The sequence below is a fragment of the Euprymna scolopes genome, chromosome 33 (genome assembly GCF_053919585.1).
Source record: "Euprymna scolopes isolate OS-2025 chromosome 33, ASM5391958v1, whole genome shotgun sequence".
Lineage (NCBI taxonomy): Eukaryota > Metazoa > Mollusca > Cephalopoda > Sepiida > Sepiolidae > Euprymna > Euprymna scolopes.
In genome coordinates this window covers 53041652-53059230 of record NC_136514.1, presented here as the reverse complement: position 1 = coordinate 53059230, position 17579 = coordinate 53041652, and the positions used below count along the sequence as shown (strand labels likewise).

The 17579-nt window shown below is 34.9% G+C and overlaps 1 protein-coding gene across 1 annotated transcript; it reads left to right on the top strand.

Moving 5' to 3' along the window:
• Window positions 1-15619: 15619 nt before the first annotated feature.
• On the top strand, window positions 15620-16192 carry LOC145258047 (protein CFDP2-like). Its single transcript, XM_080115772.1, has one exon. The coding sequence runs from the start codon at window positions 15620-15622 to the stop codon at window positions 16190-16192; it is 573 nt and encodes a 190-aa protein (XP_079971898.1).
• Window positions 16193-17579: the final 1387 nt, after the last annotated feature.

The following is a 17579-nucleotide window of genomic DNA, read 5'->3' as shown; positions in this document are numbered from 1 at the left end:
TCTTTTCACCAAACAATATTATTAATGTTTCCGAAATTATTTTTCTCCTCTCGCATTTTGTGTGCCCCCCTCCACCCGCAATTTTGTATCAGCAACGCTGCCGTTGCCCGGGATTGCTCACATAACAAAAAGGTCTAATTCACCTGCTACTGAGGCAATTTTCTACCACCACAGATGGTTTGGTCACACAAGAATGAAAGACTAGTAGTGGATACACCAGTTCAGATATATCAATAAAAAATCATTCACAGCCGATTGGTGATATTGTAGATGTTTGAGACAGAAAGTGTAACAAGTCATTAACTAGGACCGCCTTAAACTAAATTTGAGGCCCGTCCACTGAAAAATGACGTAATGCCTCAGGTCCAAGCAAGCAGTATCTGTCGAACTTTAGAAGTTTTTAAACTTAAATTATAACCATTTTATATAAAAAATAATTTTATAATATCAATAGTAAATTCTCTACAGTGCAATGTTGACTACAATGTATTGTGAAGTAATTCACTGCGAAGAAGCATGTGCAACTTCCCCCTAGTGTACGGCGATGGGACCAAAACTAGAGAAAGCGATGAATCGATTTGTTTTTAAAATGGCCGATTTCATCGATTTCGATGACAGTAAAAAACGTAGGAGTGTGAAACATTCATTGATCATCATTCGATCCCGGGCAACGTAGGGTCTCCCTGCTAGTGTTATATATTTAAGGGGTGAAGGATTAGACTTTCTAATGTTTTGATATGAATTGTTTTTGAATTGTCGAATTTGTTCGTCTGTGATGTAGTTGTGAGATTCTAGAGTCTAGATCAGAGTCGGTTTAATATTTTTTAAGTTCGTGTTGAAATATAATTGGGAAGAGAAAAATCAGTTTAGCTCGAAGTTATATATTTCATGGATTACATTTACTTATAAATATAAACCGTGAAGTTTTGCGTGCGTAACAAATTCGTTTTCGAGAAACGACATATTTCACACAGAAGTGTAATTCATTAAGTTGTCGAAGCACTTGTATTGCTTGAGATTATTAAATTCCGGAGAAGCAATATCATCATGAAGCGAAATCGACAGGTCTTAATCCCCACCTTTCGCGTCAAGTTTATTTCATGTTTCCTCAGTGCCTGATTATTTTCCAAAATATTGAATTAGATTTGTCCACTCTGTCCATCGATCAATCTGCCAGGTGTAAATTAAAAACTACAGAGGACCTCTCCAAAGTAATGCCTCCTAATTTTATTCCGCCTGAATGGATCAAAGAGGACTAAAAATTCCATTCTTATGATGACTGAAATTATGAATTAATGACCAGAAAGATTCATCTTCGTTGAAGATACTGACGGTGCGAGACTCGAAGAACGCAATCCCTGCCATGCTCCTGTGTCAGAATCAGAGATGTTTCATTAAATTCCTGACAAAGCTGCTTTAAAAATGGTGCTATGTATCAAAATAAATACTGGACCACAAAAAGACGCTCGTTTTAATGGCAGCCATCCTATCTTCGTGTAACTGAACGCTTATGACACGCGTGTGAGGAAGTTAGAAGAAGCCTAAGAATAGCTGACTAGCGAAAATAAAAAAAAGCAAGTGTACACGCGCTGATGTCCCGGTGAGAAGTGGAAAAAAGAAAAAGAAAGAGACTACGTTGTCGAGCAGAAGAAGCAAAGTACATTCCATGGATGATGGACGTGTAAAGTCGAGGGCGAATAAACGCTCACCGACATCACATGGCGGGGAGAGAGACTTTTAAGAAGCACATGTAATATGGCAGAGGTTGCAAGACACATGGGTGTGCGAAAACATTTTAAAAGTAAACGAAATGCGTTATTGTTGGAAAAAACAAGAATAAACACTTTTTCTTTGCCGAATTAGATATTTTTTCTTACTTTTTATTTTGTTTGTTTCTTTTCGACGGTATCAGAAAACGTGCGGGGCTGAGTGGCTGAAATGTAACGACACGATTCGAGTGTCACGTTACGTTACACTCGCATCTCTTCAACTGTTGAGTTATAAAATAGGACTGCTTACCTTTAGAACAACCTTTGTATGACAAAGCTCGCTCCATACACCCATGCACGGCCATCGTTCATCTATAAATATAAATGCGAAAATGTATGTATGTATGTACGCGTTTCCTCGATGTCCACAAAAGGCTTCTTTCAGAGAAGCGCTCTCTTCACAACTTCTTAAAACTTGTTATATCATCTATAAATTGTAATATCTCACAGTTAACCACGGAGCTCGCCTGTCTATTTAATTGTATTGACTTTCAAACGTTAATTATTCCACATTTCCCGCATCGGCACGCGTTACATTCGGTTTTCGGTATAAACAAAAAGCGAAACTCGACTCTAAGCACAGGCCCAGAACCAGGACTGCCCCAAACCCTGCTTCAGCGGCAGGGACGTCAGGATCAAAGTCTAGTATCTGTTCCGACAGATGCTGCAAGCTATGACTAGCAAAGACCATATGTGGGGGTAACCCGACATATCTGACCTTGGTCAATGTAGGGGCAACCCTTCATACCAACAGTTACTATCCAGCTCCCATTTCCCACCTCTCGGGAGCTGGTCCCCCTTTTCCCTCCCCCTCCCTCTCTCTCCACATTAAAAAACGGCCTTGTGCCTAATTTGCTCAGTGGGGAAGCAAATAAATAAACACAGGCCCAGAGCCAGTGGTCTCTAGAAAGCTAAGTAACGTTTGATCAATGTCGACTTCGTCATATCAGACGGTAGCTTTCATTTCGAGACGAGGGAGCGGGTTTTTAAAAACAAACAAACCGATTAATTGACCTCATTAAAAACTGTCCCGCACAAAATGCTAACTGCTGAATAGCTATCGCCGTCACGTCAATCAAAAACGCGCTTCTGTTTTTTTTTTCACACTTTACTATTTTCCAACTGCGCGTCGTCAAGGCTTCGTTTTATTTTCACGGGCACCTGTTTTTTTTTCACACACACACCTACAAACACCCGGGCAACGCCGGGTACCCCTCGATTATAAAATGCATTAAGAATGCTTGTGAATGTGAGGAAAAAAATCGTAGAGCACAAATAGTCACCCGTTTTAATGGTACCATTTATGTCTCCGTAGCTTTTAAACTTTTGCGTTTAAAATTTGTTTTTTGTTTTGTTTTTTACTTTTGAAAGGACCCGCCTATATTTACATAGATAAACTCATTTCCGATAATAAATTTGCCAAACTATCTCTGATAAAACTGTTGGTCTGTCACACATTAGTTTGAAAGATAATTTTGGTTTGTCACTGTTACATTAAAATGTAATTTCTGTGTGTCTGTCATGCTTTAGTTTGAAATATAATTTTGTTCGTCTGTCATTTATATAATAGAGAAGCAGGAGAAACAGTAATCGTGCGTTGTCGTACACATACCTTGCATTAATTTGTCATGAACAGTTTTAATATCCTACTAAAGCATATACTACAGTTTAATCCCACTCAAAAGGACAAGTATAGGGTATGACGCGCTCTTTAATCAGCACACTTTTGCTAGTATGATACCTTTTTTCAATCCGAAAAAATTATAAATAGACGGGTGGCAAGGCCTCTTACAGGTCAAAAGGGAAACGGAGGTCGCTAGATTGGTATCCCAACATTTTTGTCGCTGCTGTCATGTGAAGCTTGAACAGAGTCAATGATGGTGGGCAGGTGACAGTAACGATGGGTTCGCTGTCTTTCTGGTTACAAATCGACACAATGTATGTCACATGCAACGGATAAAAGACTTGGAACGATTTCGAGACACTCGATGACAGGAGAAAATGAGGATTGGCGCCGACTCTTTTCTCTTTATGGAAATAGAAAATGGTCGGAACGTGACCCCATTTTTCAAATTTTATTTTCTTATTTATTTTTTAAACGTCCTACTTCTGTCCAAGCGGGATTAACAAATTATGTAAACGCAAAACTAGCAGATTTTATTAAGAAATCAAATCGAATATAGGTTAGTACACACGGATAGGTAAATTGAGCACGAACGTCAAAAGTGTACAAAAACATACGTATGATTTAAAATAAGTTTGGGAAAATATTTACGCGTATATATATATATATATATATATATATATATATATATACGCATAAATATTTTCCCAAACTTATATATATATATATATATATATATATATATATACATAGTCATCAAAATACAGTATTGTTTAGCTGTTTCACAGCTCATCAGTGCGGCTAGACTACCTCAAGCCAGGATCAATACCCGATCGACTTAATGACAGTCGGAGCTTCTAATCGTGTCGCTATACGGCTGCTGCTATGCAGGCAGTGAATTAACAATGTTTTGACATTGTCCAAAGTACCTACGCTCTGAAGAAATATGGTATAATAAAATTATGGGGTGTTTGTTCGCGCCATAGAATGGAAATATGTCACAAAGTTTAAGAAGGTGTGTTAATATAGATCCACAGAATATTGCGATAAGTGTTTACGTGTGAACAGGTATGGTATAATAAATTATGGGGTTTATCTATTTTATTTTTACTTTCATCAGATTTTGCTTTGGTTTTGTTACCCCCAAATTCGAAGCTATCTCTTTAAAACCCTGCCTTTTCATAACCTATCATACTTTCATAAATCAGAGTCTATTTTCTGTAGGCTGTTTCTGAACCCAGTCAACGACGGGTACTTTTGCTAGTATATATATATATATATATATATATATATATATATATATATATATATATATATATATATATATATATATATATAAAACAAAAGTGAATACACCCCTCACATTTCTTCAAATATTTAAGTATATCTCTTCATGGGACAATACTGAAAAAATGATTTTTTGACACAATGAAAAGTAGTTTTATGCAACATATATAATTGAGTTAATTGATTTTCCCCTCCAAATAACTCAAAATATAGCCATTAAAAGTTAAATCCCTAGCAACAAAAGTGAGTACACCCTTTACGAAAAGTTGTCAATATAAACATGCAACGTCAACTCTCAATATTTTGTGTGGCTTCCATCATTATCCAAAACTGTCTTTACTCTACTGTGCATGGAGTTTACCAGAGCTTCACGTGTAGCCACTGGAATGCTCTTCTATTCCTACAATGGCGTAGCTGGTGGATATTTGAGACTGTGTGCACTTCCACATTCTGGATGAGGATGCCCCAAAGATATTCTATTGGGTTCAAGTCTGGAGACAGACTTGACCAGTCCTTTACCCCCAGCCTCTTCAGGAAAGTGGTTGCTTGGATGCGTGTTTTGGATCATTTTCATTCTCGAACTCTAACCCGACGACCCAGTTTCTGGGGGAGGGGATCATGCTCTGCTGCAGAATTTGTGTCCATATCGGTCACCTCCAGGAAGATGACTCTCCTGTACGCAATACACTAGAAAGGTCGCAAACTGTTTGGTGAAGATATGTCAACAAAGCCCATAGATTACTGGAACCATGTCTTATGGTCTGATGAGACGAAATTTTATTTATTTGATTCTGATGGCATTGAGCAAGTGTGACAGCGACCAGGTGAGGAGTTCAAGTATAAGTGTGTCATGCCTACCGTCAAGCATACTGGTGGCAATGTCATGGTCTGTGGCTGCATTAGTACTGCAGATATCGGAGAGTTACATTTCATCGAGTGAAACATGAACGTGTACTCTCAAATACTGCAGCAGAGCGTGATCCTCTCCCACCAGAAACTGTGTCGCAGAGCAGTGTTTCAGCATAACAATGACCCAAAAAACACATCCAAGACAACTACTGCTTTACTGAAGAGGCCGAGGATAAAGGTGATTGACTGGTCAAGCATGTCTCCAGACATCTTTGAGGCATCCTCAGGCAGAAGGTGGAGGTGCAAAAATCTCAAATATCCGCCAGCATCGCAATGTCGTAATTGAATAGTGGAATATTTATTTTAATAGGCATGAAATAAATTACAATGGTTTTGAATGCCCCATCTCAACAGTGGTAAAACGTTCTGCACTCATATACATTTTTTTTTACATAGACGTCACCACTTATCAAGCCCGATAGGCCACTCAAGGATAAGGGTTAAAGATTGTAGAGTAGTCAAAAGGACAATATAGTAATCGATAGTAATGGAAGTTCGGTAAATTTGTTAACTTAAGTGGAACGGCTCATCAGAAACTTGTTCACGTTGGACTTGAAGATAACAATATTATAGAAAGCTGGAAAGCAGGAAAACGGAAGACAATTCCACAGGCGTGCAGTTCTAAGGAAGAAGCTTTGATCATGGAATCTATGTTTAGGTTTAGGTACAGATAAAGAGTTTTCAGCTAGTCTAGTGTTTCTTGTGAAAGTTTGGCGAGGGGGGACCATAGACTGAAGCTCAGTCGAACACTTTCCATGAAAATAACGATAAAGCAGAGACAAACTCGCAACATCTCTTCTGTGAGACAGAGGTTGCAGCGAAGAGAAAAGGACATCCCCCACCAGGCCCCGAAGTCTATTTTGAACTCTATCAAGGCAGGACAAGTCTTTTCTAGCAGCTCCTGCCCATATGTGGCAACAGTACTCCATCCTTGGACGTATCTGGCTCTTATATAGATAAAGAATTGCATCAGCAGTGAGATATCTACTGGATCGATACAAGGATCCGACCATTTTTCCAGCGGCAGATTTGATGTACGTGTTCAATTTAAGATCAGGAGTAAAGGTCAAGCCCAGAAGCCTGTCAAAACTTGAGGCCTCCCCAAGACATATATGCGCACATATATTTGCATTAATATATATATATATAAATATATATATATATATATATACATATACACACACACATATATATATACTCCCTATACACACACACACATATATATATATATATATATATATATATATATATATATATATACTCCCTATCGTGAGTTTAGAACATTGTGACGTGGTAAGCAAACTGTCACCAGCGTATAAAGCAATGCTATTTGTGTAAACAAATGGAGGTTGGACGTATTAACAATCTTTGAACATTGTTAATGTACATACTCATCTTAGTATCAGCAAAATAGGGTAACGGTTAGAAGCAGTCGAGTTTCAAACTTGGTTTGTGATAGTTGCATGTCTAGTCGCACTGAAGAGCTGTTATACAGCGAAACTGTCTGTGGATGATTGTATATATTCGCTACTATTTAGGACACATGGATATCAAACACTTGATATAATAACGCAATTAAACGTATATATGTGAAGTGAGCTGCTCGCCGGGCAAAACGACGAACAGCTCCTTAAAAATAATTTTTCATAAACATTAATAAAAAAACAAATATTCAGAAAAATTAATGAAAATAAATAGTCAGACTTGGCTTATTAAAAGAAGTATAATTTTATTTACCCTTTTGTGTATCGCACTCATATGGTTTCTTTTGTGCCCGTAGAAAAGAAAGAAATCTTTACTGACTGGGTACATGTTCTCTTTTTTTTGCGTAAAGTCGAAAAGAAAAGATAAATTAAATATTTTTCTTTGGGATAGCCGTTCGAGTGAAAAGTGGCATGGAACGGTAAGAAGAATGTTTTTTTGGTTTCATTATGAGAACTGGCATAGCGCGTGTCGCGCACGTGTGACAGATACAGCATTAGCGCATGTTAACTCCTCAAGGGTCAGCGAGCGAAAGAGGAAGAGAGGGCACTCGAATTTGGCGCCACGGTTTGTTTTTGTCCTCTTTTTTAGAGCTCTCCGGAAACGGTGACAATTCAAAAGTCTCTGTCAAATTTTAGTTCCGGGGTAGACGCTACATATGTATATATGCGCCTTCTTACGCAGGCCAAGACCCAAATTTTCAATTGTGATTCTATAGCAACTATGATTACTGGCTGAGAACACAATCGGATTTGATCTACAGGTCCGAGGCGTATATATGTAAAGTTTTAAGGTTTGTAGATCACAATTAACATAGTAGTTTAGTAGTGACAGTCCAGCATACTAATGGTGTTACTTTTTTTGTATTAACTTCGTTTAGATGACAATATTTGTTTGGTTTTTATGGTTTACGGATTGGGAACGAGTGGTGCACTTAAAAAAATATGATCTTCCCATTCTTTAAGTTTTTACTTCAGTTTATGAATTGCTTTTATTTTTGTCTGCGCGTGTTATTTCGCTGTTATCAAAGTTTCTATCTTTCTCTCATGATTTATGAATATCAGAAGGACCTGTCCTCTCGGTCACATCCTTATTAATGTGATATTAATTAGATTTCTGGCCATCATTAATCTAAATACTAGTACGCCTCCTGGCTTTGCCCGATCGTAAAATATTAATACTGTTAAATATTTTAATTTTTGGTTTCGTATTCATTATTATTATTATTATTATTATTATTATTATTATTATTATTATTATTATTATTATTATTCTCATCATTATATTAATGATCCTGTGATTATCATATCTTTCACTACACTGGTGAAGATTGAAAGATCGGTCGAAAATTATGTACTGGTAAAAAAAGTTTTTAATTTTTTTTCATAATATTATTTTGTATCCTGCTCATCACCAATAGAAAACGAATAAAGAAAAGTTATAAGCTTTTATACTTTTCGTATTCTTTTTTTTATACATTTTCATATATATATATATATATATATATATATATATATATATATATATATATATATATATATATATATATACAGATATATATATATACATAGATAGATAGATATATAATAAATGTTGAACAGAATGAACAAAATTCAAACTATTCCTATTTACAATACCTCCCCACGGGACAGAGTTGGACACTACGGTCGATTTTTAACGTGGAGAAAAGGAACAAAAATTAAAAATCGTCTCAGTCGTGAAGGCTTCTCCTCCACTGACAGAGAACAAGAAATTGAAGTGTAAACTATTTAACTAATACAAATCAGCAAATTAATATTAATATCAGACCTCGAGCTTTTAATAAAGTACATACATATATCGGCGCTACTTCAACATTAATTAAGAAAAGAATATCAAACCACATTTCTTTTAACAACCATAATTCTAATAATAACCAAGGAAATTTACAACAACTTTAATTAAAAAACTTAACTCTAACTCTAATAATACCCCCTTTTTAATCAAATGGACTATCATAAAAAAAACGTCTTATACTCCAGGCTCTAAGTCATGTCACCTCTGCACAACCGAAGCTATAACTATAATTACTTTCCCTCGAAGTAACACTATAATAAATTCTAAAAACGAACTGATCTCTTTCTGTAAAAATAAGTCCAAACTTTATTATGGTAATTTTGAAATTACGTAGTTATTATTTAACCTTTCAGATATATATATAATTTTTCTTTAACATTATCGTTTTTTTCCACATACTTTCTTAATACTTTATAACTTAATAATCCTTTGTTTTAATTATTTATTTCTTCTTTTCTTGAACGGTTTTTTACCTGCCATTTCCGTTTTAGTCTTTAAATATTCCCCTCTATCTAATAAATCAATCTCTGTACACATTTCGACTTTGTATGTATATTTACTTATATTTTACTATATGCATTTACTTACATACTTACTTGCTTTATCCGGAACTTACAGATACCGGCCATCCTCTCCCTTTAGATTTTTTATTTTTTATTTGATATTTTATTTTGTTATTTATTTTTTATTTATTTATTTATTTATTTTGACATTTGGTTTTCTTTTTTATATTTAATTCTATCACCATTTAATATTTTTTCTCTCCTTCACTGATTTTTTCTCTTCTTCACTGATTTTTCTTAATTACACTTTGTCTCGGCAGCCGTGTCAAACGCATATATTATTTTTCTTTTATTAATATTATTGTAATTTTTCCCCTTTTCCTTGTACATATTTGTAAATTATTCCACGGATATCGGCCTTTTGGATTATTTTGGACGATCTTTTAAGTACGTGATTGGAGTTTACTCGTGCGAATAGAAATTTAATTAACTTTCTTGGATTTATATTTTTGGATTTTACCGTCATTGGATACTTTACCTTTCACCAGACTATCCATTCACGTGAAATCAACTTTTTCTTCACCATATTCCCTTTGCTTCACTTTTTGTTATCAAGTAAGATCTTTGACTTACTTGCAGTTTCATCAAATACCTTTGTATGCAAAATCCAATCCCACATTTTGCTAATTTCTACGCTCTGATGAGAAGGAAAGTATTTCTCCGCAACTCCGCGGATTAAGGACTTATTAAGTGTTTCCGTTTTAGATTAAATATGTGTTTAACTCTTTTTCAAATTGTTTTAAAATGTTTATTATTAACTATTTGCTCTTATATATATATATATATATATATATATATATTTATATATATATATATATATATATATATATATATATATATATATATATATAAAGCTGAACGTCTGTGTGTGTGTGTCTGGTCAAAAATCGGCTCCTATATGGTTGACTATTTTTAAAAAACTGATTACATATGATGATAGAAGATGTATCGAGACACAGGAATGGGTATGTTTGATCTTGCATAAAGATGATTCATTAAAATTGTGGGGTCTGGAAATAAAAAATTTAAAAATTAAAAATGATCGTTTACAAGTGTTTTTGATATAGATATACATAATAATACTTTGATAAGTATGTTTTAACTTAAATAGGGATGGTATAATAAAATTGTGGAGTCTGAGTTCGCGCCTGGCCTCCATAGAATAGAAATAGCCACAAACTTTAATGAAGACTTTTCATATCTATCTGCGTAAGTATACTTTGATAATTATGTTTCAGTTTGAAGAAATATGGTATAATATAATTATGGGGTGTTTGTTCGCGCCTGGCCTCCATGGAATGGAAATATGTCACAAAGTTTAAAAAGGTGTTTTAATATAGATCCACAGAATATTGTGATAAGTGTTTCAGTGTGAACAGGTATGGTATAATAAACGATGGGGTTTATCTATTTTATTTTTACTTTCATCATATTTTGCTTTGGTTTTGATACTCCCAAATTTGAAGCTATTTCATTACAACATTTCCTTTTCATAACCTATCATACTTTCATAAATCAGAGTCTATTTTCTGTAGGCTGTTTTGGAACCCAGTCAACGACGGGTACTTTTGCTAGCGTATATATATATATATATATATATATATATATATATAGAGAGAGAGAGAGAGAGAGAGAGAGAGAGAGAAAGAGAGAGAGGGAGAGAGAGAGAGATGTAGATAGATATAGGATATTTATAGTAGTGATTTCACAAAACATATTGTCAGTCAGAGAGAATTTGCGCATTATTGAGATTGCTGAACTGTGGCTAGCTTTTGTGGTTGAATCAGCTAACGTACGTTCTAACTTGCGGCGTGGCTGCTACCGGAAGCGGTGAAAAGGCAAAAGCGTCCTTCGCTTTTTTCTCTTGTTTGTGCTCACACATTTTTAATGTTTTTCCGATTGTTCTTTTTATGCATTAATCATTGCATATATTTTTCCGTCTTATTATAATTAAAAATTATTTAAATTAGTTTTTTTATTAATTAATTATTGAAAACACTTTTTAAATCTTTTAAAACTGTTTTGGGAATATAGTCTATTAAATATGCTTGTTTTTATAATGTTTTACATTTGTTCTTTCGATTTTAATAATTTGATTTTTAGACTTTCGTAAACTCATATTTATTATATAAATTCAAATAAAAACACTTTTATTTTTAAAATTCCAAAAAAGTAAGATGTCCTTTTCTCATATTTCATTTTAATAAATTGCTCCCCTCTAGAAATACTGAAGAAGAATAAAAATAGACGGAAATAGAACTGATTTGCTTTATCACCTCTTCAGCTAGCAGCCAGGCCGGAAGTTAGGAAGTATGTTTGCCGACTTTAACCGATTTTATTTCTGCTGATCTTATTTTCCAATCCTATCAAATATTTAAAGGTGTCTTAAGAATATCACAAACTACATCCAGTGATGAGGGCTCAATTTTGCAGAGTTTTTATTCCTCCAATCATCATCATTATTCCTAAGTATATTCTGACTTGAAGCGAAACTACCAGTCACAATTTTATGCATAAAATAGTCTATCGTTTACAGACTGCTTATACAATATTTATACACAAAACAAATGATTCTAAAAAATCAATCGTACTAAAAAATACGTTTTGTGTTTTTGTTTTTTTTTATATTAAATGATCCGACGACCGTTGGTTTGGTGTAAAGGTTTGGTTTTATGTGATCGGAATTTTTATGTGGAATTATATTTAGAGTATGTACGTCGTGCGAAGATAATATCTATTTTTATTGTCGTTTAGCATATAGTTTCACTATTTCTCTTAGATGCGACTCTTAGGTTCTTTTTTTTTTCCTTCTTCTTCCAGAATCCTGAATTATGTGAATACAAAACAATATCCGGTGGATGTTAGACATCTGGTTATAGTTAAGATTCCCACAAACACAACACAGTTTATATATATATACATATATATATATATATATATATATATATATATATATATATTTGTGTGTGCGTGTGTGCGTGTGTGTGTGCGTGTGTGCGTGTGTGTTTGTGTGACTAGGGAAAGAAAAAGTGGGATAGACAGACACATACATATATATATATATATATATATATATATATATATATATATATATATATATATATATATATATAGTATAGATAGGCAGATAGATAGATAGATAGATAGATAGATAGATAGATAGATAAAGAATGAAAGAGGGGACAAGTGAATGCCGGGGTGGTTAATGTTGTTAGTATATCTATTTTTTCCAAGCATATTACACACACGGGAGAAACTTTTGCCTTTGTTTAGTTCTGGAGTGACAAGGATGACCAACGACCCCCAAAATCCCCCCTTTTGAGTTGGCCATGTGCCTAAGTTTTTTGTTCATCGTTGATTTTGACTGTAATTTTTACCATGAATACAAGATTTAATATCTCAAAGTGTAGTATCTGTTCTTCAGATGCTGCACTTCTATTTCTTGTTCTCTTTCGGTGGAGGAGAAATCCTTCACGACTGAGACAATTTTTATTTTTGTACCTTTTCTCCACGTTAAAAAACGACCCTGGTGTCTAACTCTGTCCCGTGGGGAGGCATAGTAAATAGGTACACACACACGCACACATATGTGTGTACAGGAGAGAACTTGAATGCCTACTTAACACTATCCTCGAGTGTCTAAGGGTTCTTTGTACAGTGGTTTGCCAGAACAACCTGGCATGAGAATATTTCTCCCTAGAAGTAAACCCTTACCAAATATTCAAAATCACATAGCATTCGCAGCCCAAATAAGATCTGCATACTATGGCTAACTAAGATTAGCTTTTACGAGAAATGGTGCACCTTCTCCAAGTGATGTTACCTCACGTAATAGTACGAAGCTGGTTACTCCACCAGTGTGAGCCCATTTCCCTACCAAATTACTCTGTCTATTTTCAGTCTAAAGACTCGAGATGTGACATAAACGGTATTGGGGAAAATCTTTTTAATCGGTTTTCGGACACAAATTTGACTGGCAAGAGGTCAGAGTTAAACGAGTTGACCTTTGAAAAATCTACCAAACTCCTTCGCAAATTTTGGGTCTAAACACTTTAATTTTAGATGTAGGTTCCTTGGACATGGGCCAAACACTTTAATTTCATTTAAGCCAAAAAAAAATAAATGTGAAGGGGTGAACAATAGGGTCAAAGTTTGAAAAATAAATTAACTTCTGCGGTCTCTACCAAATTACTCAGCCAATTTCTGGTGTAAACATTTGAAATTTTATATAATGGGTATTCAGAAATCGGACAAGCTTTTTAATCGTTTTGGCTCGAGAATTTGTCTACATATGGGTCAAAGTTCCAAAGATTTGACCATTGTAGTCTCTAGCAAACTGTTAAGCCAATTTTTTGTCTAAACTTTTAGAATGTTACGTAAAGGATATTCAGACAGGTGGCAAGTATTATAATCCGTTTTGGGGCAAAAATTTCGCTGCAAAATGGTAAAAGTTGAACGAGTTGATCTTTGCAGATTCTATTAAATTCCTCTTCCAATTTTACGTCTAATTTTGGTTTCCAAGTTACCTACATTTAAAAGTAAACGTGTTTACACTTATAATTATAAATGTAGGTAACTTGGACATGGGTCACACTTTCTATTTGGATTTGAAACCAAAATAATAAATATTAAGAGGTTAAAATTTGAGCCAAAGTTAAAAACTGAACTGTTAGTATAGGAATTAAGATGCGTTAAAGAAAAGAGGATGCATTAAGTACCTTTCGTACCAAATCCCTCTCTCTTTCTCTCTCTCACTCTCACTCTCTCTCTCTCTCTCTCTCTCTCTATATATATATATATATATATATATATATATATATATATATATATATTGTTTGTGTGAGCGTGTGTGTGATCCGAAAGTAACTCCCGATTCCAAAAAAGCTGTTTATATATTTGAAGCATAATTTCCCCAATTACTGAATATGAGAATAAATTTTATATTACATGGACCTTTATTTAACATTCAATATGAGCACCACCATAACTTGGTCTATCTCGGTGTCTCTGAATTTAGATAGGGCTACTGCTTCGCTGACAACCAGTCACAGATTTACTAGTCATTATTTTTGCATGACAATTATTGATTGTCTTTGGGTTCATTATAGCATATCTTCCCTTACTGGTTCTCCACCATCTCTGTACTTGAACAATGGATCCCCTAACTCCCTAACGTGCAGCTATCTGTACAGGTAGACGTCCAGCGATTTTTGAAATTTCAAGCAAATTAACAAGATTAAAAGCCAAATCCATATAACAGATCTGAAAAAAAGCATGAGCTTAATTACCACACATTAAGTAGGAGATACACAAAAATTGGGAAGCATTACAGCATTTGAATAGATTATAGGTTTTACTTTCGAATAGGGAGTTACTTACGAATGCACCTATATATATATATATATATATATATATATATATATATATATATATATATATATATATATCACATGACAAGTATAATATACTAGCATGGGGGGCCGGCGTTGCCCGGGTGATTGGAAGTGTATGCTGAGCAAAAAAGAAGGGTCAATTTTTTATAACTTTGACCTCTATTATTGCCCCTTAATATTTATAGTGTTGGGCCCAAATCAAGTAATTAAGTTAGATCCATGTACAAGGAATCTATATCTAAACTTTCAAGTGTGTAGACCAAAAATTGTCGGAGGAGTTTGGCAGAGTTCTCAAAGGTCAAATTGTTGAACTTTGACCCCTTAACAGCGAAATTTCTGGCCGAAATAAACCACATCGATTTTCCCAAATCTCAGTACCCTGTATTTCATATTTCGAGTCTGTATACGAAAAATGTACAGAGTTATTACGTAGGGAAATTTGCACAGACAGACAGATACACAGACACACAGACAGACACGTTCACTTATATATATATATATATATATATATATATATATATATATATAGAGAGAGAGAGAGAGAGAGAGAGAGAGAGAGAAGCAAGAAGAACCTATTTCTAGAAGGGCTATCCTGTAGAGCAACCAAAATGTGCTGGAGTCGCTTTTGCGATCAGAAATGGCCTAGCCAGTAGACTCGCAGAGAGCCCAAGAGGAGTCTCTGAAAGAATAATAACACTGCGAATCACCACATCCCATAACCGTAACATCACCATCATCAACGTCTATGCACCGACAATGACCTACCCAGACGAGGAAAAGGAGGCCTTTTACACTCCGCTGAAAAACACCATAGCAAACGTCCCTGCAGAAGGTAAGCTAGTTCTCCTTAGTGACTTCAATGCTAGAGTGGGGCATGACTACAATACATGGACCCCTGTTCTCGGAAAGTTTGGAAAGGGAAATCCCAATTCAAATGGAGAACTGCTTCTCTGTTTGTGCACAGAGTTTGAACCGGCAATTACGAACATTTACTTCCAACATTCGGATAACCATTACTACTCCTGGGAAAATCCCAGGTCAAAGAGACGCCATCTCCTGGACTATGTTATCACAAGACGGAAGGACCTCAAAGATGTCAAGAACACAAGACCTATGCGAGGACAAGATTGCCAAACAGACCACTACCTAATCAAGACTACCTTCAAGTTATCCATAAAACCTGTGTACAGCAGGGCGACAACGAAACGCAAGAGAAGGCTAAACACATCAAAGCTCGGAGATAGAAAATGGCAAGATAGACTACAACTTGCAATGAACTCAGCATTAGAACAAACCATTAATGATTCTGATTCACCAGAACAAATGTAGGACTTGCTAAGCAGGCCTGTATTCTCCGCTGCGGCAGAGGTACTTGGTTACACAAAAAAGCGGAATGCGGACTGGTTCAATGAGAATGACCCAGAGATTAGAGATGTAATGAATGAAAGAAACGAAGCATTCAAATCAAAGCTAAGCAACCCGACTAGAGCAAACTAGAAGAAGCTGAAACAAATGAGTGCAGAAGTCCAGAAAATCTAAGAGAAATGGAAAATACCTGGTGGCTGAAAAAGGATGAAGATATGACGAGGCAAGCGGAGGAAAACAATCTTGCAGGTTTCTTCAGATCACTTAAGGAAGTGTATGACTAACACTCTTTTATCAGAAGATGAAAACGCCATACTGACCCAACCAAAACACATAATTTCACATAATATATATATATATGTATATATATATATATATATATATATATATATATATATAATACACTAGCAAAAGTACCCGTCGTTGACTGGGTTCAAAAGCAGCCTACAGAAAATGGACTCTGACTTATGAAAGTATGATAGGTTATGAAAAGGAAGAGTTGTAAAGAGCAAAATATGATGAAAGCAAAATATGATGAAAGTAAAAATTAAATAGATATACCCCATAAGTTATTATACCGTACCTGTTCACACTGAAACACTTATCACAATATTATGTGGATATATATTAAAAAACCTTGTTAAACTTTGTGACATATTTCCATTCTATGGAGGTAATGCGCGAACGAACACCCCATAATTTTATCATACCATATTTCTTCAAATTGAAACATAATTATGAAAGTATACTTACGCTGATAGATATGAAAAGTCTTTATTAAATTTGTGCCTATTTCCATTGTATGGAGGCCAGGAGCGAACGCAGACCCCACAATTTTTTTATACCATCCCTATTTAAGTTAAAACATACTTATCAAAGTATTCTTATGTACATCTATATCAAAAACCCTTGTAAACGTTTTTTTCTTTTCATTTTTAAATTTTTTATGTCCATACTTTGTGAACCAGGCGCGAACGCAGACCCCACAAATTTTAAAGGACCACCATTCTGCCAGACCAAACATACCCATATCTGTGTCTCGATATATCTTCTATCATTATATGTGATCAGCTTTCTATAATGGTCAACCATATAGGAGGCTATTCGTGACCAGACACACACATACACACACAGACATTCAGCTTTATATATATATATATATATATATATATATGTGTGTGTGTGTGTGTGTATGTGTGTGTGTGTGTGTGTGTGTGTGTGTGTTATAATAGAACAACAGGAGTATGAAATGAAGTCACAAAACTATATATTGGTGGATATTGATTGGTTCATTTATTGAATAAGGGAATACAAGTAATTAGTTGGGAGATAGAAGGGTCTCTTGATGCTA

Bases quoted from the DNA above. Each gene is read 5' to 3' on its own strand.
- LOC145258047 (XM_080115772.1), top strand. From the start codon at position 15,620: ATGACCTACCCAGACGAGGAAAAGGAGGCCTTTTACACTCCGCTGAAA.